At 38.4% G+C, this 27,508-nt stretch overlaps 1 protein-coding gene across 3 annotated transcripts; it reads left to right on the forward strand.

Moving 5' to 3' along the window:
* The first annotated feature begins 1,367 nt into the window (after positions 1-1,367).
* Positions 1,368-23,866, forward strand: GPRC6A (G protein-coupled receptor class C group 6 member A). Of its 3 annotated transcripts, none has more exons than XM_006157873.2 (6): positions 1,368-1,567; positions 4,700-5,003; positions 8,159-8,995; positions 13,248-13,460; positions 18,042-18,165; positions 21,953-23,866. In XM_006157873.2, the coding sequence occupies exons 1-6, from the start codon at positions 1,374-1,376 to the stop codon at positions 23,065-23,067; spliced, it is 2,787 nt and encodes a 928-aa protein (XP_006157935.1). In that variant the 5' UTR covers positions 1,368-1,373; the 3' UTR covers positions 23,068-23,866. The 3 variants fall into 3 exon arrangements, with proteins under 3 accessions (XP_006157935.1, XP_006157937.1, XP_006157936.1); XM_006157875.2 differs by having other exon boundaries at positions 8,159-8,470; XM_006157874.2 differs by lacking the exon at positions 13,248-13,460.
* The last annotated feature ends 3,642 nt before the right edge of the window (positions 23,867-27,508 follow it).

Below are 27,508 nucleotides of genomic sequence, written 5' to 3' on the forward strand. Positions count from 1 at the left end.
TTTGTACCATTAAATAACCTGGACTTTTCCAGCCCAGCATTGCAATCAGTAGAGATTGCAAAAGAGCAGCCACAACCAGAGGATTACCTTGAGGAAAACTTTGAGGGAAGAAAAAGAGACTGATCTTTGCTAGCAGGTGGTAAACTACAGAATACTTGGTAGGCAGAGCTGAGTTGGGAAAGTTCATGTGTGAATTGTGCTGGATGCTTGCTTTTCAACAGTTTGAGTAGTTGACATGTAAATATTTTCTCAAAAATATTTAAAACCATGCTGTCTCTGTTTTTATAGAGACACAAACAAAATTATAACAAATATTTTGAAAGGTATCTTTAAAATGCAGGTTTTTGAAATTTTGAAAGTTGTGTATCTATTAACTGCCAAGAACTATGGCATATGAGCAAAAATTTTTGATATGTAAAGTAAATGTTTGTGGGAATGTAAAAATCATAACAAATCAAATAAAAATTAAAAATAGAACCTCATACCAGGCATGTGTGTGTGCACCCAAAATCTGGAGAGGAGAATGGAGAAGAATGGATTGCAGCACGGCCATCTTTGGGAGGAGGAGAGTGGGGGGAGGATTTCTTACTTACTCTCTGTTTCTCTGGTGAATGCATGCACCATATAGCAAAAATCTCTCTAAAAAGGCAATAACAACAAAAGATCCTAAGCATTTAAGAACATAGTCTAAAGTTTTTCTCAAATATTTCAAAATAAAATAGCACAAACAGTAGTGGAAATGTCAGTGATCAGTAACAGAGTCCTTGTTCAAGAAAAACACTCTATCAGACAAGCTTTAGGTTTCATCATGCTTTTATCTTTCCCAGTTGTCACAAAAGCATTTCTAAGTGCAAACAGTAAATGATGCCTAAACTCAACCATTTTCATTTTCTTAAATAGAACTTGTTGGGGAAAATAAAAGAAGGATGCTTTTTTTAGAAGCAGCTAGTAAACTATAGCTAGCTTCTGTGCCTTGAATGTGATACCTTTGGAAATGCAGAGCTATGCCTTTTAAAGTAGGAAAACTTGCCTAAACTGCTGCTTCCTGAAACTTCTACACCTGCTTCAAAACAAATGCAAACAAAGGAGGACTATTACAGGAGCCCTGTGTTTATACCTTTGTCAGTTTTTACCCAGCGTAGCTAGTTTTACACGTCTCCAACAATGGAGCATCAAGAGAGTCTGATGTGTTCTTATTGGTGAAGAAACTGTTTTGACTATAATCACGTATCTGAATACCGAATGTTTCTGGCCTTTGACACTGCCCTATACCTTACAAAGTGTTTACAGGTGAAATAGGAGCCTTGTTGTTGGCACTCTGTGAGCTTAATGATTCCTAAGAACTCACATGCACTGAGCAAATGAGATAGAACATGGCATTGCTAATTATACTGAATACCTACTTAATAATTATTCTTGCTGCTTCCCAGCCTTGCCAGACCCCTGAGGACTTTGTGGCTGCCACTTCTCCAGGACACATCATGATTGGAGGTTTGTTTGCCATTCATGAAAAAATGCTGTCTTCAGAAGACTATCCCAGACGACCACAAATCCAGAAGTGCATTGGGTGAGTAAAGCCTCAAAAAAACATATTTAGATTCCAAGACGATGCTATGGGACTAGAACATGCAAATTATTAAATTCATATCCAAATCATTTTAACAAAATTTAAACTCATATCTATTTTTAAGTTGCATATGGCTAGTCTTGTAATCCTTCCTTTAAAAAAGAGATATATCAGGAAACCAGCAGTTAGCGTAATGGCTATGTCGCTGGACTCCCACGTAGTCGACCACGGTTCACGTCCCGGACCCGGTGGCTTAAAACTCACACCAGATGCGTGTGTGTGTGTGCCCAAGATCCCAAGAGGAGAATGGAGGAGAAGGGATTGTGGCATGACCATTGCCCCTGGAAGGGTGATTTCTTGCTTTCTGTCTCTATGTCTCTCCCTGTCTGGCGAGTGCACGCGCCCTATAGCGAAAAAAACCTCTCCCCCCCCAAAAAAAGAGATATATCAGAAGTCACTTGAGAACACACATAGCCTATCCTCACCTCAAATATACATAGAACATTTATATTTCTATTACCCACATCATATATTTTGTTTTAAACACAAAACTGTTATTTAATGCTTTGTTTAAAACATTAAAATTTAAATGTATTTAGAATTTGTTCTCCCACTAACTTTTGTCATGACTGTTATCATGCTATTCTTGAAATAATCTAATTCTTTCATAGTAAATTAAGATTTTCAGTGTTTTTCTTTTCTTGATGAACACTTTGCATTGTGAAAGTTTAGCTGCAGAAAAGGCATTCAACACAGTTAATATGGAAAAGTAAAACTGGTGGAGGGCATTATAAGTGAACTTACTTAAGGAGAGCAGGATACTTGAATTCTAATTTCATTTTGGAACAGATTAATTTTATAAACTTAGGCAAATCACTAACTTTTTTGAGTGTTTGTTTTCATTTTCTTACCTATAATTTAAGAACGTGAGTAGAACTACTAAGGACAAAGGCAGCATCTATTGCTATAGCAACGTGAGCCCATACTTCCTTCTAACTCTAAAATTCTGATTCGATCTTGATGTTTTTGTGTGCAAGTTTAATCTCCTCTTTTCTCCTACCTTTTTGTCTTCTTTCTTTATCAAAACATGTTTACCAAACCTTCTAAGAACTCTTTCAGATAAAATGCAATCCCTCATCACACTAAGATTCTTTCCTGGCATTCTTTCCAAAAGCTGGGTGCTTTGAGCTATTGTCATCATTATCATTGATTAGCAGGAATTCCAGGGAATGACACAGATGATATAAATGAAGATTTTTAGAGCATTACGTTGGCACCCCAAGAATGACTAAGATTTGAGGCCCACAATTCTAAGGCCGACAATTAAGATTGAAAAATACTAAAGGATGTTTGATTTAATAACCAAATTTATTCTGGAAAAAAAGTAAATTACCAAATTGGAAATCTTTTATCTTATAGTCATTCATCAAAATAAATAGTGTTCATGCAACATTCAACAACTACTTATTTAATGTCTGCATAACGTGGGTTCTATTCCAGGCACTGTGGTAACTGGGGTGAATAAACTGCATAAATAAATAAATAAATAAATAAGTGCTATTTTATTTAAAATAAATTTATTTCACCAAATAACTTACTTAATTTATTAAATAAATAAATGTTCTTTATTTATAAATTACACTGTAACTAATTAAAGAAAGAAAAATTAATTTACTTATAAATAAATAAATTTTATTAAAATAAATACACTTCTTTTTTTTTTTTGAGAAGTTTTTGCTGTAGGGCACGTCTGCTTGCCAGAAAGATAGAGAGAGAGATAGAAAGTGAGAAATCACTGCCCAGGGGGTATGGCCACGCTCCAATCGCTTCTCTTCCATTCTCCTCTCGGGATCTTGAGCACGCATGCACGTGCATCTGGCGCGAGTTTAAGTCACCAGGTCCGGGACTCGAACTGCGGTCAACTACATGGGAGCTCAATGTCATAGCCATTACGCTAACTGCTGGTCCCAAAATAAATACACTTCTAAAGAAGTTTGAATGTAATACTATACAGTTTAATTGTCTGTCTACTACTTTACATTTTTCTCATTTCTCTTTTTTAATGCCAATTTGCCAAACCTTTTGTTTACATAGTCCATAATGACAAATAGTAATACTCAAATAGTTTAATTTGTCATATGTAATAAACTGGAAAGAAAATTTACAGTATCAAAGCCCTGAAGATATAGTATCCCCCCTTTCTTCATATAAAAAACATTTATTGAACCCTTATTTTGTGTTAAATACTATTTGTAATATTTTGTATCCAGTAGTGAATGAAATAAACTTAACAGTAAGTCAGAAATCAAATAACTCAATAATCTTAGAATAATTATAAATCAAAAAGTACACTAGAAATATTTTCTGAGTGTGGAAATAACTATGCCTCTAAGCTAAAATAGCACACTTTATCCAGGAGAAGGTTTCTGAGCTTTTACCCACAATTTGTTTAAATATAATTCTTAAGAGCAAGCCCTGTAGCACAACCATTGTGCACTGTGCACACGGAGTCAGATCCCACATGGTGAACTGCAGTTCAAATCCTTGCCCTGGTGGCTTGAAAAAACACCAAGAGGAGAGGTATGTCTCTCTCTCTCTCTCTCTCTCTCTCTCTCTCTCACACACACACCCTTTTGGCAACAAATTTGAAAAAAGAGAGTAGAGGGATTAAGGAGGGGCAGACCAACTCCTGATGGTTAAGGCATTTGGATCCCATATGGCCCACCTTGCAGTTTGAACCCTAGAACAGAACTTGAGAAAGACATGGAATGCCTGAGTCCCCAAAATCCTGTACAGAGGGAGAAATAGGGAAGGGTTTGCATCATGATCATGTCCCATGAGAAGTGCTTTCCAGCTTTGCCTCTCTGTCTCTCTTCAGCGAGTACACACACCCTCTGGCAAATTAGAAAACAAAACAATACCCGAGGTTCTTATATTAGGGTTTCTATAAAAGGAACCCTTTTTTCTAATAATTTTTTCATAAAAAAATTATTTTCAAAAAATGTAAACCCCTTCAAGAAGTAAGCTTTAGTTATTCAGAAGTTGTGTAAGACAAGAGATATAAATAAAATGTGATATCATGTGTACAGAAGAGTTATATGCTGATTTCAAGAAGTACGTGTTTCTCAACAGCTTTGAAATATCAGTATTTCTTCAGACTCTTGCCATGATACACAGCATTGAGATGATCAATAATTCAACACTATTATCTGGAGTCAAACTGGGCTATGAAATCTATGACACTTGTGCCGAAGTCACCGTGGCAATGGCAGCTGCTCTGAGATTTCTTTCTAAATTCAACTGCTCCAGAGAAATTGTGGAGTTTAAGTGTGACTATTCTAGCTACATGCCAAGGGTTAAGGCTGTCATAGGTGCTGGATACTCAGAAATAACCATAGCTGTCTCCAGGATATTGAATTTACAACTCATGCCACAGGTAGGTTTGATCTACCTTATATATTGGTTTTGATCTCATTCATTATTATGAAAGGATCAAGAAAAGTTGGGGAGTTGCTTTTTACTTTAACTTCTTTTCCTCTTTAGTTTAAAAAAACAGATGCACCCTTTTAGGAATAGTATAATTTAAAAAGTATTAAGGAAATAATCACTTCTCAATCTGTCAGGTCTAGTTTCTATAAGTTCTCAGCATGATTTGGATAAGACACAAACCACTGAGTGTCTCAACTGCGTTGTTTACACAATGACATCAGTCAGATGCTAGGAAGAAAACTAAAGAATGAAGAGTGGGGTTGGGGGAGACCGAGTAAGACTTCTCAAGGAGGTAATATTGAGCTTCAAATGTGAATAAGAAGGGATACCAAGAAGAGATGAGAAAGGAGAGGGGAGCATCTGGTTAAAGCAACAAATGTAAAGTTGAAATATCCATAGAATAGCAAGAAAGGTCAATATCGCTGAACCAGTTTCAGTTGAAGGAGAATAGTAAGAAATGCATTTACAGAGATAATGCAAAGGCTGTCATGTACTGTCTTGTAAGTTGTGGGTTGGTTTGCGTTTTGTTTTGAGTGTGATGAAAAGGCTTTGACTGAAGACTATAGAACTACTTATATCCCTGAAATGCAAACCAATAATCAGAAAGCAAACAGAAGTGTCTCTGAAAACCCAAACGTCAGAGAACCCTGTACTAAGTGCTCACACACCACTCAGAGTCAAGGAAGCCTCAAGGTTTTGAATCCACTTACCTTGATATTGCACTATTTATAACTCTCTAGGTTACTGCTTTCTAAACATAAGAAATATTAAAAGCCAAAAGTTAGAAAGAAAAGAGACAATACTCAGTTATAGGAATAACCACCTGATAGAAGTGAGCAGGTAGGAAAAAAAATCTATATAACACAAAGAATATGTACAAGAACTAAAAATATATAACTTCCTGGAAGTAAATACATTTATACATAAAACCTCTCAGAGTTCTATTATATTATCATCTAGCAAAGTTGGTAATGAAAGATTTAAGTGTAAAATGACAAAACGAGGGGCCAGTAGGTGGTGTAGTGGTTAAGGCACTGTACTCCTACATGACTAGACATAGTTCAAGTTGCAGACCCAGTGACTTGAAAGTCATAATGGGCGCATGTGTGTGCATGCCCAAAATTCTAGGAGGAGAAGGGATTGCAGCATAGCCATCCAATGAGAGTGGGAGAGAAGGGATTGCAGCGTGGCCACCTCCTCAATAGATGAGTTCTCACTTTCCCTCTCACTGTCTCTCTCTGGCAAGTACACGTGGTCTATAACAGAAACCTTAAAAAAGAAAAATTACAAAACAAAAAGAATTATCCCCCAAAAACATTAGCGATAAGTCCAGCTTAAAATTCAGGTCTGGTACTCAAGCCACAGTTGGCCATTTGGGAATCCAGTGCCCTAACCACCACATCACCTGGTGGTTCCTTGACCTAAAATGTCTAAACTACAAACAATGCTAGTTAGGTGACAGGTAAGAAAAATGAATTATTTTAACAACAATTAGCTAATGTAAAAATGTAATTTTCATGATACACAATACAAAAGGGAAGGATACCCTCCATGGATAACTGATTTTACAGAAGCCCAACTCTTACATACAGCCAAGCATGGCCATGTTAGGTTATAGGAAGGCAATTAAGGTCCAGTGAACCTCCACTGGGTGCTAGTGTCTATTTAAATTTTCTCTTTTAATCTTAACAAGAATCCTATAGTTTTACAGGTAAAGAAATATTAAGTAACTATCTAAATTTATTGGAATTAGGATTCTATCAGGTAGAAAGCCTTTTGTCTTTCCACCATAGCACATGGCTACTCTAAGTAGTAATAAAATCACTGAGCAAGTGACATGTTGCCATGGCAGTTATGGAAGGTAATAATTCTCCTTAGAATAAAAACTTGCAAGGCATTGAATAAGCACTGTGTAAACCAGATCCTACATGGCTGGCGGCAGTTCACATTCCACCCCAATGGCTTGAAGAATATGGTGGTCATGTGTATGTATGTCCGAAATTTTGGGAATGGAGAAATGGAGGAAAAAGTATTGTGGTGTGACCCACTACAAGGAAGTGAGATTGTGATTTTGCTGTCTCTTTCTCTCTCTCTCTCTCTCTGTCTGGTGAGTACTTATGCCCTCTAGGAAAACATAAACAAAAACAAAATAAGCAAACAAAAAAAACCCCAAAGCTATAAATCAGGCAAAACTTTCCATACATTCGGTAGGGCTTCCAAAATACTATTGTTCATTTGACTAGATTAGGAATCAGAAAATCAGCCTACTGACCAAATGTGATTTGTAAGTTCTTTTTTAAAAAAATTATTTTATTCAACTTTATTTTATTTATTTATTTTAATTTGACCAGAGAGGGACAGAGATAAAGAAAGAGAGAGAAAGTGAGAAAGCAAGGTGCCAGGTCCGGGACTCAAACCATGGTTAACCATGTGAAAGTGCAGCACCCTTAACCACCACACTGTTTACTGGGGTCCTGGTTTTTAAGTTCTTAAACTGTGAAGCTAAGAATGATTTGTACATTTTTTTAAAGATTATGATGAGAGGTAAAAAAAAAAAAAAAAAGAATCTATGACAGAGACCACATGTGACCAACAGCCTTTTAGATGTTTTATATCTGGTGCTTCACAGGAACAGTTTGCTGTTACTTGGACTAGATAATATTTGACTGAATTATTTTATCCAGAATAAAATTACCAAAATAGTGAATTTGATAATATTCCGCACATACTGGTATTTCAAAGTGCATTTTGTTTATTTGATCAACTGCATCATTCCTGTATTTACCTCTAAGTATTTAAGTAATATTCACCATTGGGCCTGGGAGAAGATATAGGTGATATAGAGTTGTAGGTGGAGATATGAGAGAGAACCTCAGCCCCTGCAGGGCTTATACAATATGAAATTATTAGGAATCAATGCTTAAACTATCATCGGGTGCTGAGTATCATGATTTAAGTCATTTGTAAAGTAGGACCAGAGAATTAAAGAATGGTTATGGAAACTTATAGAAATCAAAGAGGAACATCTACTGTGAACATCTACTCTGAGCAGCTACCTGGAGCCCATCAGCACCATAACTAAAAGATTCTGTCCATTTCCAGGTGAGTTATGAATCAACCGCGGAAATACTAAGTGACAAAATTCGCTTTCCTTCATTTTTCCGGACGGTGCCCAGTGACTTCTATCAAACTAAAGCAATGGCCCACCTGATTCAGAAATCTGGATGGAATTGGATTGGGATGATAACCACAGATGATGACTATGGACGGTTGGCTCTCAACACTTTTGCAATTCAGGCTGCAGCAAATAATGTGTGTATAGCATTCAAAGAGGTTCTCCCTGCTTTCCTCTCAGATGGTACTATTGAAGTCAGGATCGATCAGACACTCGAGAAGATCATTGCAGAAGCCCAAGTTAATGTCATTGTGGTATTTCTGAGGCAATTTCATATTTTCAGTCTCTTCAAGAAAGCTCTTGAAAGGAATATCAATAAGATCTGGATTGCTAGTGATAATTGGTCAACTGCCACCAAGATCACCACCATCCCTAATGTTACTAAGATTGGCAAAGTTGTGGGGTTTGCCTTTAGAAGAGGGAGTATGTCCTCTTTCCATTCCTTTCTTCAAACTCTGCATATGTTTCCCGGTGACTATAACAAACCCTTACATGAATATGCCATGCTTTTGTCTACCTGTGCATATGTTGAAGACCATGATTTGAGTCAATGCATTTTCAACCATTCTCAGGGGACTTTGGCCTACAAGGCTAACAAAGCTGTAGAAAGAAACTTCTTCATGAGAAATGACTTTCTTTGGGATTATACGGAGCCAGGACTTATTCATAGCATTCAGCTTGCAGTGTTTGCCCTTGCTTATGGTATTCGGGATCTGTGCCAAGCTCGAGACTGTCAGAACCCCAACGCGTTTCAACCATGGGAGGTATTGGTTCACACAGCTGAGAAAATTCCCCCACCATAATCTTTCCCACTTCCTTCCTTGCTTTAATTTGTAATTTGTAAAGATTTATACTAGCTGCTTTTAATCTTATTTTTTATAAGTAGACACCTTTAGTTTTTTGTTTGTTTTTTATTTTTTTTGTTTGTTTTTTGTTTTTTGGTGAGAGATTTTTGCTATAGGATGTGTGCACTTGCCAGAGAGACAGAGAGAGACAGAGAGACAGAAAGCAAGAAATCACCACCTGAATGGGGATGGTCATGTCGCATTCCCTTCTCTTTCATTCTCCTCTGGATTTTGGACATGCATGCACACACGCCCAGCTTAAGTTTTAAACCACCAGGTCCAAGACTCCAACCAGGGTCGACTACGTGGGAGTCCAACAACATAACCATTATGCTCTTTGCTGGTTCCAGACACCTTTAGCTTTGGACAACCTGCATTTCAACCATAACTCTTTATCCTTGCAGATACTAGAACTGTATTTTATCTTTACCTCCATCTCTGATTCACCAAATTTATATTCTTTTATGTTCCAAGAAGATTCTATTGATAGTGCTATTTTCTCTAAATTTTGGATTTTTTGATGTTTCATATGAATTCTCTCTTAATGCTCTTAAAAAACACAAAAGTTAGGCCAGACAAGTTTGATGATAATTTTGTTACTACTAAGTATTGTAAATGAGGAAGCTAAAGCTAAGAAATACCTGAAATATGTCTCTAGTCTGGGTCTTCTGAGCCTATGCCCTCTGCTTTTCACTGTGTCTTTGGTGTTTGTATATTCCCATCTCCAGTTAGAACTTTCTTAGTTATGACTTCCTGCGACCCTAGTCTTCTTCAAAAGAATGTTCATTGAATTATGATATCTGATGTTTACACACACCATTTGTGTGCTTTCCCTTCCTTTTCTTTGATTAGTTCAGAGAAACTTAAAGTTTAATAGGCTCCATTTAGCAAAAAATGTATGCTTTCTTAAATACCTGTGAACAAGCTATTTAAATGTAAATTGTTTCTTTTAATCATGTTCAGATTTACTCATCTGAAACAAATTTCTCCAGTTGCTAGAGGGGCCAGCAGGTGGCATGGTGGTTCGAGGTGCTGAACTCCCACATAGCCAACTAGGTTTCAAGTCCCAGACCTGGCGGCGTGCTTTCTCACTTTCTCTTTCTCTCTCTCTGATGAACATGCATGCCCTATAGCAAATTTAAAATAATAATAATAATAATAAATACAATTAAATGCATAATTCTTTTAAAAGAATTGCAAATTCTTTTAAAAAATGCAATTCTCATTTTCTTAATTTTGTAGTATCAAGTTGTAGTAAAGTTTAGAACCTTCATGAAAAGGAAATAAATAATTGATGGAAAAAGCATTTACTAGCTTAATAACTGGAGGGTTAATATTCAAAATTTACCCTAATCCAGATCAAATGTTCTATCGTATTTAATGAGTAATGAATGTACTGTTTTATTTGCTTCCACCTCTTTCCTGTAAGGACAAGTATACGATTGTGCAAGTTTATTTACATTATACATGTTATCATTATTTACAGAATGTGTATGTGTCAGATCGTTACCCTGCAAAACCTAATTAAATGCAGGAAAAAATATGTGGAAGTTATAGTTCAAACACAAGAATGAAAAAACACACGCACACACACAAGTTACTGGGGTTTATATGTGTATATTGATTCAGGAAGGAGCTAAAGAAAAACCAGTACACAGGTAGAAGTGAGAGCATTGAAGTCAGGGTCTTATTTATTCTTTTGATTGTATTTCCTCCATTTCTGATCTACCAGGCTATTACTAGAATAAGATTTTATTTTTTAATCACCAGGGAGGGCACACTCAAGTGAGAGGAAGAAAGAGAGAGAAAGCATTTCCTAATGGGGCATGAGCATGCTACAAAACTTTTTCCTATACTTCTTCCTCCTGTAAGGATTTGGTGCATGCATGCATATCTGCCTACTCTATTTTTCAAGCTGCGGGGGCCAGTATCCCAACCACGGTCAGCCATATGGAATACAACTCTCTATGCAGAGTACTTAAACTCCACACTATGGGACTGACCCTAGAATAAGATTTTTTTTTAGTTTATTAATTTTTTCCATTACCCAGAAGGACAGAGAAACAAAGAGAGAGAAAGAGAGAAGCAGTACTTTGACATGGTCTTGACACCACCATGATCCACCCCCAGCCTCAGTCAGCCTTAGATCATAGGCATGTACATGCCCAGCATATTCAGAGAGGTCTCTGGACATGTGCGTCAGCCTCACAGAACATTGTATTTTACGGCCGTGCCACTGTCTGGCCACTAGAATAAGATTGTGTTGGTTAATTACACCATGTTAGATCTAATATCCTGCTTCTTTAAAGGAATAGTAATTAATTTACATACATGAAAATAATAAAGAAATCTGAGGGTTCTTACATTATAATCAATACATACAGCTAGAGATTTTGCTAAAGTAACATTTCTTCATTGACATGACTATAAATAGCTTATATATTTACCCTACAATAAAATTTGGCTTTCTTCTATTGGCAAAAACTTGAAGTTTCCATAAAAGACCAACCTAGTATAAATACAGTAGAATAATTCTATTTAAATAGAATAATCTCTGCTTCATTCCATAGATTTTTGAACCCAAGAAAAGTCACCTAGAACCAGAGATTTAGGTAAGAGTGTGCCGTCATGACTGCAGTCAGAGCCATTCACATAAATCAAGTTACTTGGGCTAGTACTGCAGCTTATGTCCTGCCTCCCACTCACTTCCACTGTAGCACAAGTTCAAAATAACTGCCCCATTTGTCAATAAAACATTTCCTGTTTCAGCTATCTTCTATAGCAGTCATCACTGTATCAGACAAGGAGTTTTCCCTTAGATTTCTTTTTTCTCAAGTTAAAAAAAAATCATGTTGCAAGTTAAATTAGAAATAGAATTTAATGATCACTTTACACTCAATTATTGAAATGACTTAAGAACTATTGGGAAGAATAAAAGAAAGTAATTCTTTTTTATAATTTTTCGTTTATTTTTTACATTTAATCATTGTACATCTTTATGGCATACAAAATGAATTTTGCCATCTTGAATACACTGCATACCTGTCCAGGCAAAGATATTATCACATGATTTTTTTTTTTAACCTTGATTTCCTCCTCCCTCTCTCCACTGCCCACCCTTCCCGTGCACTGTCCTTGGCTTGCTAGTATTATTTTTTAATTTCAAGAAAAGCAGTTTTAGCTTTAACGAATCAAAATTTTAAAAAATGTTAAGAAAAATTTGCTTAAGACTTAAAGCCAGGAAAAAGATTAGGATTCCGTTCATATAGTAGATAAATACTAGTAACTCAAAAGACGAATATGGACAGAACTAAAATCTAGTAACAAGTGCACTATAGATTTCTTCTGCAACTTTTTTTTTTCTCCACTACCCCTTTTACCAAAGAGAAGTATAAACTAACTTATTTCCAAAACTAAAAAAGCTTAGTCTCAATTTGGTCTGTTACTTGCACAGAGCCCAGTAAGAATACTAATTGATGCAGCTGGCTTTGCGGGAACCTTTTATAAGGAACTTCAGATTAGACTCCTTAAAAAGCCTCTGAAGGCTATTGAACCAAGTCAGGAATTCACCATCTAACTGGATCTTTAAAGTACCTGCACTTGGAAGTTTTGGGGGCCTGTGAGGTAGTGATATTCTTTACTTACCTGCTAGGCAGAACTGTTTATGCTTCAAGACAATCTTTCCAAGAACTTCTGTTGGCTTTCTTGAGATCAGCCTTCGTTCTTTAGCTTTCTGGTCATATCTTCAGATGTGACATTCCAGTTAAAGCCCTAATAAGAAAGTAATTCTGCCTATCAATATTGCACCACTAATGAAAGAATGAGAATTAAAATTCAGATGTTTACCCCCAGAGAATCTATACTGAAATTCTGAAATGTGGATAAGTGCAGCTGCTCGGATTTAAGTTTTACAGGCTAAAAAAGATATTATCCACCAAAGACATTCTCTTTCTCAAATCCACGTAGCAAGACTTTGGCTGAACTGTGATTCATTCTCAAATTGAGGGATTCATTCTTAAGTCAGTGCCAGATGATTAAGAACTTCCCAGCTAGTGATCCAGAATCTTCTTTTTTTCTCACTTTTACCATGATATTACTTAGAAGGCAGTGTTATAATTAGGATCTTACAGTGTTTATATTCAGTGCCTATTTCTGGTTTTATTTTTTATAGTTACTTAATGTGCTGAAAAATGTGACATTCACTGATGGAGGAAACTCATTTCATTTTGATGCTCATGGCGACTTGAATACTGGATATGAGGTTGTGCTCTGGAAGGAGATCAATGGCCACATGACTATCACCAAGATGGCAGAGTATGACCTGCAGAATGATGTCTTCATTGTCACAGACCAAGAAACAAAAGATGAGTTCAGAAATCTAAAGGTGATCTTCTCGTAGGTTGCTTTGTAGCATTTGGATCAATTTGTGTTCCAACTGCAAAACTCCTTGGCCCCACTGGGAGGGGAAGATGATCCTCTTCTTCACTGTCCCCATCTTTCTTCCTTAAATTCCACAGTCAATTAGGATAATGCTCCCTTGTACACACTCTCAGTTCCCTTGCCTCTCTCTTTCTTCATCAGACTTATTCATGGGCCAGCATAGTTAGCAGGGCAATCTTCTTTAAAAAACATGCTGAGCACATATTTGTGCATGGCCAAAATCTCAAAATGAGAGGAAGATGGGATTGCAACATGTCTGTACTCCATGGTGGGTTCTCTCTCCCCCCACCCTTTCTCCCACAAGTACACTTATCCTCTAGCAAATTAATAATAATTAAAAAAAAAAACCTCATTCGACTAACATACAGTCTTGGTTGAATTCAGCTCTCTGTCTAATCAATATAGCTTTTATGTAGCTGAACTTGGAAGAAAAAAAAAGGCAGGGGTTATGAAGACATTGCTGACTGGTATCACTTTAAATTTATGATCTCTACCTCCAGTGGGCCCTGAATGCTACCAGACAATCTAACTATTGACCTAGTCCCTTAACGTGCCCTCCTTCCTAGATGGCCATCTTATATTTTCCTTGTCTCCTCTGACTTCAATGCATCGTCCTCACTTTCAGTAGACTGTGCTTTCTATTTCACTAACAAAATGGAAACAACCGGAAGAGAACTCCAGTGTTCCCTTGCTCTCTCACCTCTCACCCCTGCCTTGTCACTTCTCTCTGTCACACTCATATCTGATTAAAGTTAACTTTGAAATGTGGCCAGAATCTGACGTTTTGTTCTCTAGCCCACGGCTGCTATTGCCCTCCAAGTTATAATCTTACTTATCTTTGTTATTGTCAACTAGATTTTAAGGTCCATGAGAAGAGGAATTCTTGTGTTCTGTTCACTGCTGTGGCTCCCACAATTAGAACAATACGTGACATATAAGAGACATTCAAATATGTGATGAATTTTGAAAGAATGAATATAATAATGTTGTGAACCATTTTCCTTAGTCTTATCTGTCCTGTTAAATGTTTTAGTAAAACAAAATGTTTTTTCTTGAAGACAACAATTTAGCTACCTTTCTATGTTCTGAAACTTTGATCATGGTCTTCATTTTTATGACCCCATCCTTACAAGTGTTATGAACTCAGCACTCTGCTGAACACTGTAACTCATAATGGGCCTTTAAACCATGTCCTAGGGACCAACAGATGGTGTTATGATTACGTAACTGGACTCTCACGTAGTCAGCAGAATTTGAGTCCCAGACCTCGTGGCTTAAAATTCACGCTGGCGCGTGTGCAAACATGCCCAAAATCCTGAGAGGAGAATGGAGAAGAAGGGAGGATTGTGGCATGGCCTTTCCCCTTGAGGGGGTGGTAATTTCTCGCTTTCTGTCTCTGTCTCTCCAGCGAGCACATGCACCCTACACCAAATCTCTCTCTCTAAAAACAAAAGAAAAGCTCTAACTCATTTTCTTATTGAATACGGAGAAGATTCTCCATTATTTTTGTAAGAGGCGTCAGTTTTAATTGTCACGAAGACTTATCCCCAGAATCAGTGGTGCAGACTTGTGATAAGTGGGAGGTGAAAGAATGACACGTAGCTGACAGAGTGAGGCTTTACTGATGAAATGCAAGGGCTGACCTGGTGCAAAGAGGGACAGGTTTTTCTTCTCATGGAGACATTCATGAATATTTCAAGGATATAGTAAAAACCAACAATTCTAAAATAAGTTAGACCAGATGTCAAGGTCTACTTATCAGTTTGCAGCCTAGTTGAAGTATCAATATTTCTGATAAGGCATTAAAACTCGCAATCCACACATCAGATAATTGCAAATCCATTGATAGCTGAAGTTATTAATTCTATACTTCAGAATTTATTTACTACCTCTTTGCTGAAAATGATGTATATGCATAGGCAAATTACCAGGTTCTCGACATTGCAGCTTGTACAGGATGTCCCACAAACACAGCTGTCACATGCAAGCATTTTTTTTTTCTTATTGGAAGCATACTCAAACATTTTTAAATGTAAAAAAAAAATTATTTTTTCAAAGCAAGAAAATTATTTTTAAGAATTATTTATTTATTTAATTCCATTTGTTATTATTATTATTTAGTTTGACCAGAGAGAAACAGAGAGAGAGAGAGAGAGAGGGGAAGTGAGAAAGTTAGGCTCCAGGTGTGAGACAAACCACAGTCAGCCATGTGGGAGCCCAGCACCTTAACCACCACGTGACCTGCCAGTCCTGCAAGAAAATAATCTACTGAAGTCTTAGATAATGCATTTGTAAAGTTTTTTCCACATAAATGAACCAAATAAATCAGAATAATGTGAAAGGAAAAAGAAAATGACGTATATTAATATCTTTGATTTGATTATCACACACTGCATGCAAGCTATGAAAAACCATATTGTACACCATAAAGATGTACAACCATTAAATGAAGATAAAAAGTTACATTCAAAAAAAGAAGTTACATTCAAAATGTATTTACTATCTACTGAAATACAGGGAGAGAAGGGAGTGTGTTGCTGGGAAGGAAAGTTGCACTTTTATGCCTTTAATAATGTTCAGCTTTATCTAATAGTTAAAACCTTTTCTATCCCCTGAGCAACCTCTAAAAGAGAGGGTAGCTGAGATTAAGAGTTTACTGGACTCGGGAACTAGCAGTTAGCGTAATGGCTATGTCGCTGGACTCCCACGTAGTCGACCGCAGTTCGCATCCCGGACCCGGTGGCTTAAAACTCACGCCGGGTGCGTGTGCATGCGTGCCCAAGATCCCGAGAGGAGAATGGAGGAGAAGGGATTGCAGCGTGACCATCTCCCCTGGGGGGTGATTTCTCGCTTTCTGTCTCTATGTTTCTCTCTGTCTGTCTGGCGAGCCATGCACCCTATGGCGAAAACCTCTCCCAAAAAAAAAAAAAAATAGTTTACTGGACTCCACAAGGCATGCATACTGCCTGCTGAAAATCCAGGTCAGCGATTACCATGTTGAGAAGAAAGTCAGTCCATGGAGACATGCCTGCTACAAGAGTCTTGGCTGCCTTTTTCTCTCAGGCACATAATTTTCATATTTCACAGAAAAGGTGGGTTAGCTTGGTACTTTGTGTGTGTTCCAGGCTCACAGGAGCTGATCAGAATGTCTTAGAAAATCTCATTTAACCCATTCTGTTCTGGCTTCCCAAGTGAAATGATAATACAGATTTATCTACTAGATGTGCCAAAAGAAAGGGGTTATGAATAAAGTACTGAAGTATAAAACATGATTAACTAGATCAGAAGCATAGGGATCCATAAAAATATGATGCTGCATGAAAGAGTCCCATTGTGACATGGAGAATTACAACCCAAATTCTCAGAATGATTTAAACATTACTTATACACTAAGATTGTCTTCTTTCTTTTTCTTTCTCTTTTTTTCTTTTTCTCTTTCTTTTTCTTTTTCTTTTTCTTTTTCTTTTCTTTCTTTCTTTCTTTCTTTCTTTCTCTCTTTCTTTCTTTCTTTCTTTCTTTCTTTCTCTCTTTCTTTCTTTCTTTCTTTCTTTCTTTCTCTCTTTCTTTCTTTCTTTCTTTCTTTCTTTTCCTTTCTTTCTTTTCTTCTTTTTCTTTTTTACTTCCTCTTTCTCTCTTTCCTTTATTTTTATTGCCAGAGGACATGTGCAGTCACCAGAGAGAGACAGAGAGAGGAAGAGGGAGAAAGCACCCCAAATGGGGGGTGGTCATGCTATAATCCCTTCTCCTCCAATTCTCCCTCCTTTCGTAATTTTGGGTATGCACTTATACATGACAGGAGTATTTTTCAAGCTGCCAGATCTAAGACTTAAACCATGTGGTCAACCATGTGGAATCTGACTCCCTTAACCACTAGGCCACAGTGGCTTTTTAACTAACATTCTCATAGTTTTAAATTTAAAAAGATTTTTTTAGAATTCATTTTAATGCATTGTTTGGACAGCTTTTTAAGAATTTCTAAAAAGTACAAAAGTCTAATAATATTTTCTTACGTAGTGAAACTCTTCATCCAGCACAGGATTGGTCATTTTCAGGCCATTATTTCCTTCTTTAGGAAAGGGGATTTCTGAGAAACTAATCTTCATAAGTTGCTCACAGAAGTTATCAATGTGAGAAAAAGTATATTCTTTCTATATGCAGCTTCTTTATCTGGAACATTTATACATTTTAAGTTTGTTCATATTACTCAAGATGGCAAAATAATTTATAATGCTATAAAAAAAAAATCAAAATACTAGTTAGTAAATAAATATTTAAGTAAAAATTAGTTAAAATTTGGCCCCAGCAGGTGGTGTGGTGGTTAAGGCACTGGACACTCCCATATGGCCAACAATGGTTTGAGTCCCGGACCTGGTGGCTTGCTTTCTCGCTTTCTCTCCCTCTCTCTCTCTCTCTCTCATCAAATTAAAATAAATGAATGAATAAATAAAATTAAATAATTCTTTTAAAAATCAGTTAAAATTCTTTTTAATGTTCTATTTGGAATTCCTTTTTACTTTTAATGTAGAAGATTCCATCTAAGTGCTCCAAGGAATGCAGCCCTGGAGAAATGAAGAAAGCTACAAAAAGTCAGCACAGCTGCTGCTATGAATGTGTGAACTGTCCTGAAAATCACTACAGCAATCAGACAGGTAATTGCAGCCACTCCAGCTTGGACGCGACACCCAAACCATTTCTCTTATGTAGATTATTATTTTTTTTCACTGTTGAAAGAATTAAAAAGCTACCAATATTCCTGCTAGATTAAATTCAAGTGAAATTTCATTTACCTTAGAATTTGTTCTATCAGTAGATGCATCATCAATAAATAACAGAATATAAAATAACTTTATTTCCCAGGGAAAATGTCATTCTTCCTTCATGCACACTTTCTCTCCAGCAACTCTTTTTTTAAAACATTATTTATTTTTATCATTATTATTATTATTATTATATTTGCTTCAGGGTATGTGTACTCACCAGTGAGAGGAGAAAGAGAGAGAGATTAAAAAGTGAGAAAGCAAGCTACCAGGTCCAAGACTCAAACTGTGGTCAGCCATGTAGGAGTCCAGTGCTTTAACTACCATGCCATCTGCTAGCCCCTCTGGCAACTCTTAACACGATGCAAGTTCTCTGTCAGTTTTGTCCCTGCTTCCCCATACAAAAGTGCTTGCCTTATAACAAGAAGTACAAATAAGTCAATGTTGAATTAACTAAACTGAACATACTAGAAACTCAGAGTAGATGGAGTTAAGAACAGGTGTACATATTCACGGTCATTCCATTATCCATATACCAAGAGGAAAATGTTAAGCCTAAAAAGAAAGACTTCTGTAAGACAAGGGGACTGACTCTTGACAGAGACGAGATACAAGTGACTGATTGTTTGCCAACCCTATCTTTAACACTCTGACAAGATCTGAGCAAAAACACATAAAGTACAAGTGTGAAGTCAGCGGCCTCAGTTGTTCTGAAAGGAACTGTCAGCCCTTTTCCTGGAGTTCAGTGTACTTTAAAAGCGTCATCTTCCCTGTTTATTACTGCATTCCCATTCATATTCTATAAAAGTCAAGAACGACAGAGTGGAAACAGTCTTAAATTCTTGTCCTTTTCCTCTTGTCAAGGGGAAAAGTATGCCCATGTAAATATAATATTCATTTTCTGGCATTGTATCATAAAAATGCCATTTATCTCAATCCGAGAAGGATTGTGTTGCTAAAGAATTTTGCAATTGGGTGGAAGTTTCTCACTCAAACATTGTAATACCTAGCCACTATCTTCCAAGTGAGAAAGACAAAACCACTCAGAGAATATGAAACATTTAGGAAAGTTTGTGAAGTTTACAAACAGAAATACCACTCGATTTCCATTTATAAAGAAACCAACACGGAAACTTCTAAAAATATAGATGGGGGATGAGCAGATGGCATATTGGTTATGTTGCTGAAGTCCCACGTAGTCAACTGCAGTTTAAGTCCTGGACCTAGTGGCTTAAAACATGCCAGGCATGTGTGCATGCGTGCCCAAAATCCCAAGAGGAGAATAGAGGAGAAGGGATTGCTGCATGGCTAGCCCCCTGGGCAGTGATTTCTCACTTTCTGTCTCTGTGTCTCTCCAGTGAGTGCACACACCCCATAGCAAAAATTTCTCTAAAACAAAAAAACCTAGAAGGGTACCATGTAGTATTAGCAGATAGATGCTCTGAGATGGCCATTTTGGAAGCAGTTGGAGCCCACCATCCTCCCCCCCCCCCGCAGTGGTATTTGCCTTAAGGATCATGTGCTTGCCAAGGAGTGAGAAAGAGACAGAGATAGGCAGAGACAGTGAGAGGGGAAAGTGAGAAATTTCTTACAGGGAGCATGGCCAAGCTGTGATCCCTTCTCCTCCACTCTCCTTCTGGGATCTTGGGCATGCACGTACATGAGCCCAGTTTGAGTTTTAAGCCACCAGGTCTGGGACTTGAACCATGGTCATCCATGCAGGAGTCCCGCGACATAACCACTATATTGTCTGCTGGATCAGAGCTTACCATGTTTAGGAAGTAGGAAGGATGAGTAAAAGCAACACCTCTCCCAAAGCTGTCATTCTCACATCAATTATTAATGCTGCTCTGCTGTCAGAATTAACATAAACACCTTTCAGTTTTACTACAGGTAGTGTGAGAGATTCAAGTCACTGCCCTCTTGGGTAAAAAATAAAGTTTAAATCATCAAATGTCATGGATTACCATCTTGTGTTATCTCACTTTTAGAGAGAGACTTCAAGCTTTTAGGGTGACTCAGTCATACCAGTTCTGGCTTTTAAAGAACTAAAGTCTTGGCTCAGCCATGGTGGCACAAGTGAGAAGGCATAACTGTGCAGTGGCTGAGATCTCACGGAGGCCTGGGTTCCATTTCTAAACAGGCCAGGCACAGTGGTGTGCCCCTGTGGTCTTAGCTAACAGGGTGCTGGTGGGGAGAGGGGAGATAAGGCAGGATTGCAACCGGGCAAGACCCTCCAAAAAATTCCTCTCTTTTCCTCCTCCTGTGCCTCTCTCTCTTTCTCTTTCTCATAAGACAACAACAAACACACACACACAGATTGTGGACCCTACTCCTTACAGCAGCTCCCACATATTGTCTATTGGGTACAATGCTGTGTGTGAAACATTTTATGTTTATTATCTCATTGAATGTGGCATCCCAATGAGGCAGTCTTTTTTTGTTATTTTTAGAGAGAGGGATTTGGAAACAGGCCCAGAAAGTTCATCTAGTTTGTTTGAGATTACAGAAATGACAAGTGGTAGAGAAAAAAAGGAGAGGGAGGATACTTAAGCTATGTTTGATTTCAAAGCCCTTATTCTTTTTTGTGGGGGAGGGTGTAGTTTGTCACAGGGTGTGTGTGCTTGCCAGAGAGATGGTGAGTGCTGGTGGGGAGAGGGGAGATAAGGCAGGATTGCAACCGGGCAAGACCCTCCAAAAAATTCCTCTCTTTTCCTCCTCCTGTGCCTCTCTCTCTTTCTCTTTCTCATAAGACAACAACAAACACACACACACAGATTGTGGACCCTACTCCTTACAGCAGCTCCCACATATTGTCTATTGGGTACAATGCTGTGTGTGAAACATTTTATGTTTATTATCTCATTGAATGTGGCATCCCAATGAGGCAGTCTTTTTTTGTTATTTTTAGAGAGAGGGATTTGGAAACAGGCCCAGAAAGTTCATCTAGTTTGTTTGAGATTACAGAAATGACAAGTGGTAGAGAAAAAAAGGAGAGGGAGGATACTTAAGCTATGTTTGATTTCAAAGCCCTTATTCTTTTTTGTGGGGGAGGGTGTAGTTTGTCACAGGGTGTGTGTGCTTGCCAGAGAGATGGTGAGAGGGAAAGTGAGAAATCACCCTCTGGCGGGTGGGGGTGTGGGGCGTGGCGGGGGGAATGACTATGTCGCAATCCTGTCTCCTCCATTCTTCCCCTGGGATCATGGGCACACAGGCCCACATGCCCAGAGTGATTTTGAAACCATCGGATCCAGGACTCAAAGCACACAGCCAGGTGGGAGTCCAACAACGCAATCACTATGCCACCTGCTGGTCCTCAAAGCCCTTACTCTTAACAGGGTTCCTGAACTTCCATTTAGGATAGAAAGTTCAGAAGAGGCTAGTACCTATCCTTTCGTCTCCTCAAGATTCACACCCAGTGACTTTTTTCTCTCCCTCTCCCTTTCCTTTTTCTTTTGGTCTTTCTCTATTCCTCTGCCCTTGCCTTCACCCATTCTCTGTCAGGGTCTTTGGATTTTGTGCCCATTTTGTTTCAATAAGTAACTGATGTGACAATTATCTATGGATATATCTATTTTCCAGTCAGAACTATGACCGAGGAGAAATCTCCTTTGTAGCATTGTAGACCATCGCCTGGGTTAAATGTTTGCATTGTAACTGAATCTCTTCTGTCTTCTAGACATGGATCGCTGCTTTTTATGCAACAACGAAACTCACTGGGCCCCTGTAAGGAGCACTAGGTGCTTTGAAAAGGAAGTGGAATATCTGAACTGGAATGACTCTTTGGCTATCCTGCTCCTGGCCCTCTCTCTTCTGGGAATCATATTCGTTCTCGTGATTGGCATAATATTTACAAGAAATGTGAACACGCCTGTTGTAAAATCATCAGGGGGATTGACGGTCTGCTATGTGATCCTCTTCTGTCACTTTCTCAACTTTGCCAGTGTGGGCTTTTTCATTGGGGAGCCACACGACTTCACGTGTAAAACCAGGCAGATGCTCTTTGGCGTGAGCTTTACTCTCTGTGTCTCCTGCATTTTAGTGAAGTCCCTGAAAATTTTGTTAGCCTTCAGCTTCGATCCCAAGTTGCAGAACTTCCTTCGATGCCTGTATAAACCAGTCCCCATTATCTTCACTTGCACAGGTATCCAGGTAATCATTTGCACATTCTGGGTTATTTTCGCAGCACCTGCTGTGGAGGAGAATGTCTCCTTGCCCAGAGTCATCATCTTGGAATGTGAGGAAGGGTCCACACTTGCATTTGGCACGATGCTGGGCTATATTGCCATTCTGGCCTTCATTTGCTTCATATTTGCCTTCAAAGGCAGGAAGTTGCCTGAGAATTACAATGAAGCCAAATTTATAACATTTGGCATGCTCATTTACTTCATAGCTTGGCTCACATTCATCCCCGTCTATGCTACCACATTTGGCAAGTATTTGCCCGCTGTGGAGATTATCGTCATTTTAATATCTAACTACGGGATCCTGTGTTGCACATTCTTCCCCAAGTGCTATGTTATTCTTTGTAAGCAAGAGACTAACACAAAATCTGCCTTTCTCAAAATGATTTACAATTACTCTTCCCATAGTGCAGGCAGCCTCGCCATGAGTCATGTTTCACTGGACTCTACTAACAGCAATATCACAATGGCCAAGCCCAGCTTTAGTGACAAATCTACAGCCTGGCAGAAAAGCAAAGATCTCCAGGCACAAACTTTTGCACACATCTGCAGAGAAAATGCCACAAGCCTATCTAAAACTTTACCTCGAAAAAGAATGTCAAGTATATAAATGAGCCTTAGGACAGAACACAGGCTGGAATGAAATATTTCCCGGGTCTTTTCATCTAAGAAGTACATTTGCTTTCTCATTAAATATCTCCTATGTGCTTCTTCATTTGAAACCATCTTCACCAAATTTTCGCTAAACACTTGCTTTGTCCAACACCTATTTAACATGAACTTACAAAATGAACCTCCTTTCATTCCCTACCACTTCCATTGGCTGCCATCTTTACCTCCTTCTTCTTGGGCACGTAGTTAAGAGCATCTCTTCTATTCAGTTAACTCATAAGATAACACCCATATTCCATCCTTCACCATCTCTTTCCAAACTCTGTGTGGGTTCTCCTCTCTTGAGCAGCGTTACCCTTCCCCCCTTCCACTGCTCAGTGAAGTTGAACAAGCATCTGAGCAATTACCATGTGGCAGGTGATATGCTAAATGCAAAGGTATAAGCAGCAGCAATGTGTCATCCCCAGCTCAGGAGCCCAAAATCACGGGGAGACAGTCACATATAGACATCTTCAAGTCAGTGTGAGCAAGTTTATAATTATAATGTGCAGCTGACTCTACAACAGTGTAGTGAAATATACTTAGCCACTCCAGGGGGGGAATGACAGGAGGGTTTAAGAGAAGGCTAAATAAAGTGTGTGATGTTTAGGTGAAGCCCTGAAGGATTAGCTAAATAAAGACAATAAGATATTGAATAAATGTAAACTGGAAATCACAATTTAAGTAAATAAATATTTCTGCGCACACACACACATCTGATTAAAAAAAAAAAAAAAGACATGACAGAAAAGTGTTCAGATACAGTGGGAATTAAGGAGCAGAAAGTGTGACAAGAAGATAAATTCAGGGAACTGCAGCCACTTTGGCATTGCTAGACAAGAGTCCTCTGTAGTATGTAGAGATTAGGTCATGAATGCCTGCCACAGCCTGGAGTTCCTTGCTAAGGAATTTAGGTTTTTACCTCATGGACTGTGAGTGTCATCAAAGTGTTTGACCAGAAAGTTGGTAGGTGACTCAAAGTCCTACTTCATAAAGATAATCCTGATGCAAGGTGGACAAGGAAGTCTAGTTTAGAGAGGACTGGGATCTGTACTGGGGAACAGAAAGAAAAATACATGCAGAGGGCCCTTGACTTAAGACAGTTTGACTGGTTTGGCTTACAATTACTTGGATTTATAATGCTATGGTTGCCCTTTTTTAAACAAACAAACAAACGAAAACACTGACTATAGCTTTAGCCTAAAATAATAAGGGCTATATTCTGGTTTTCACTTTCAGAAACTTGTTCAAAAAATTACATGAGATATATAACTTTATTATGAAATAGTCTTTGTTTTTGATGATTTTGCTTTACTGTGGGCTAATATAAGCACTTTAAGCACATTTCAAGGGACTAGGCAGAGCTCACAGGTAGCATGGTGGTTAGGGCAACTGGATTCCCAAATGGCCTACTGCAATTTGAGTCCCAAATCCAGTGGCTTCAAAATCACACAGGGCAGGGACCAGCAGTTAGCGTAATGGCTATGTCACTGGGCTCCCATGTAGTTGACCACGGTTCAAGTCCCAGACCCGGTGACTTAAACTCACACCAGCATGTGTGCGTGTGTGCCCAAGATCCCAAGAGGAGAATGGAGGAGAAGGGATTGCGGCGTGGCCATCCCCCTGGGCGTGATTTCTTGCTTTCTGTCTCTCTGTCTCTCTCTGTCTATCTGGCGAGCTCACATGCCCTATAGCAAAAGCCTCTTCAAAAAAAGAAAAAAAAATCACACAGGCGATGTGTGTGGGCATGCCAATGATCCCAAGAAGACCATAGAGAAAGAGATTGCAGCATGGCCATCCCCTCCCCCCCCCCGAGGGGTGATTTCTCACTTTTCCCATCTCTGAATCTCTCTGTCTCTCTCCTCTCTGGGAAGTGCATGTGTCCTATGGCAAAAACATACATACATACATACATACATACATACATAAAGGGACTAGGCTAAGCTATGACATTTGATAGGCTAGGTGTCATACATGCACTTTCAATTTATGTCATATACATAGATTTTTTTTTATGTGCTCAAGCCAGAGAAAGATAGAATGACCACCCTCTCTTTTTTTCTTTTCTTCTTCCCATTGGGTTTGTAGGTATGCATGCAGTCCTCAACTTAAAATAATTTTATTTATAATGAGTTTATCAGGACCCAATCCTACTGCATCAAGGAGTACCTGTATATGTGTTCGAACTATAGAGGAGGTAGTCATTTATTTGAAGTGGTTAGTGGAGGAAGAATTATCACCTTCTGCTTTCCCTTATTGATGGAATAAAGGAAGAAGAGTTAATTTACAGCAGAAGGTGAAATGTAGGTTCCTGGAGTAATTTCAAGATGTATTAGACATTCACATGGACATGAGACCATGAGCACAGGGGACAGCAATCAGAGCTGGTGATAAGGATTTGAATGCCTTGTTCATATTGCTCCCATTTCTATAAAACAAATAGACATTCAAAATAAACTTGTCCCTAATCCTGACCTTCTCTTTAGCTACCACTCTCTTCTTTCTTTTCACAACCAAATGTTTTCAGTAATATCATTATTGACTTAATACTTAGTATCTCTGAGCCCATTAAAATATGGATTTTAATTGTACCAGTCGGCTGAAAATATTTCACGAAAGAGTTAGCTGTCACCCTTCATATCTCATATTTAATAATCATTCTTAAATACTCATCCTATTTAATCTTATTTTATTTTATTTTATTTACAATTAATCACATACCAATGGATTTAATACAGCATACCAAATGGATTTTCCCATCATGAATATAGTACATATCAGTCCAGTCAAAGACATTCCATTTTGGGTCCTTTTGAATGTTTTCCTTCTTTCCTCTTCCCCTTGATTCCCTCCTTCTCACCCTTCACCATTTCCCACCCTCCTCACATACTGTATCCAGTATCACCAAATCTGGTCTAATTTTTCACTGAAATTTCTCTTCTTTTGTTCCCTCCAGGATTTTTTAAAGCCTCATCAGATCTTTTCAGTCTGATGCAAAACTTGTTGTAGTTATACTCCAATATCCTGATAATTTAATTCTTGTCTCTTTTGCCGGTTGTGTTTTTCTGCTTGATTTTTTTTTTAGAGATTTTTTGCTATTAGCCACATACACTCACTAGAAAGTCAGAGAGAAAGTGAGAAACCATCCTCCGGGGGAATGGCCATGCAGCAATGTCTTCTTTATTCTCCTCTTGGGATTTTGGGCATACTGGCATATGCATCCGGTGTGAGTTTCAAGCCACCAGCTTCAGAAAGAACTGGTGTTGGCCATGTGGGAGTCCAGTGCCGTGACCACTACGCCACCTTCTGGTCCCTCTCTCCTTGACTCCTAAATGTGAGTATTCACTAGACTTCCATCTTCATTCTTTTTCTCTTAACACATTCTCTCACCATGATATTGTTCATCTCCATGTCTTAACTTTGACTCAAGAAACTCCCAAAATAATTTCTCTGACTCTAGTCACTCTGCATCCAAATCACCTACTTGTGCCACTGATACTTCAGAGTCAATGTGTCTAAAATTTTATTCGTTTTATCCTTCTAACTTTCTCCTCCTTCTGATTGCCAATCTTTAGTATATCACAAAATCTTTAGGTCCCTAGTTAGGACCTTGGAATTTATCCTTAACTCCACTGTCTGCTTCATGTTTTTACACATTTAATTTACCACCTGTCTTTTATTTTCAAACTCCAATACTTCTCAAAACTTTGTAATGATCTTTGTCCCTGCCATCACTTCTTAATCCAGACCTTTATCACCTCTGTCATAGATTGTTGCAATAGCATCCTAATTTGACTCTGGTCTTAAATGTTGTACTCTAAACACAGAGGAGAATTTTTAAACCTCCTATTCACTTATCCTAGGTCTGTTTCTTTAGACAAAATCCCTTAATGTTACTCAATTATTTAAAATCCAGCAACAAATTCAATATTTCTATTGATGCCTAAGCTCTTAAAGACCAGCATTAATTTCTACTTCCTCCTGCCTGGTTCAGCATCCTTTAGTAACAGCAGACTGCTGCTAGTCGTCTGTGTCTACACCACGCTGTTTCACACCTCAGACCCTGAGGTCTTTCCTGTACCTTGATGTCCTCTTTGCCCCTTTGTCCTCCTAAAACACTAAAGCAAAGTCCACAAAACACAATTCAAGGGAACCAGCAGTTAGCGTAATGGCTATGTCGCTGGACTCCCACGTAGTCGACCGCGGTTCGCGTCCCGGACCCAGTGGCTTAGAACTCACGCTGGGCGCGTGTGCATGCATGCCCAAGATCCCAAGAGGAGAATGGAGGAGAAGGGATTGCGGCGTGACCATCCCCCCTGGGGGGTGATTTCTCGCTTTCTGTCTCTATGTCTCTCTCTGTCTGTCTGGCGAGCGCACGCGCCCTATAGCGAAAATCTCTC

This window comes from Tupaia chinensis, unplaced genomic scaffold (assembly GCF_000334495.1).
Source record: "Tupaia chinensis unplaced genomic scaffold, TupChi_1.0 Scaffold000563_1, whole genome shotgun sequence".
NCBI classification, from domain to species: Eukaryota; Metazoa; Chordata; class Mammalia; order Scandentia; family Tupaiidae; genus Tupaia; species Tupaia belangeri.

Coding starts and splice junctions, on each gene's coding strand:
- GPRC6A (XM_006157873.2), top strand. CDS start 1,374: ATGGCATTGCTAATTATACTGAATACCTACTTAATAATTATTCTTGCT. Junction 1,568..4,699: donor CAAATCCAGAAGTGCATTGG/GTGAGTAAAGCC, acceptor GTTTCTCAACAG/CTTTGAAATATCAGTATTTC. Junction 13,461..18,041: donor ATGAGTTCAGAAATCTAAAG/GTGATCTTCTCG, acceptor CTTTTAATGTAG/AAGATTCCATCTAAGTGCTC.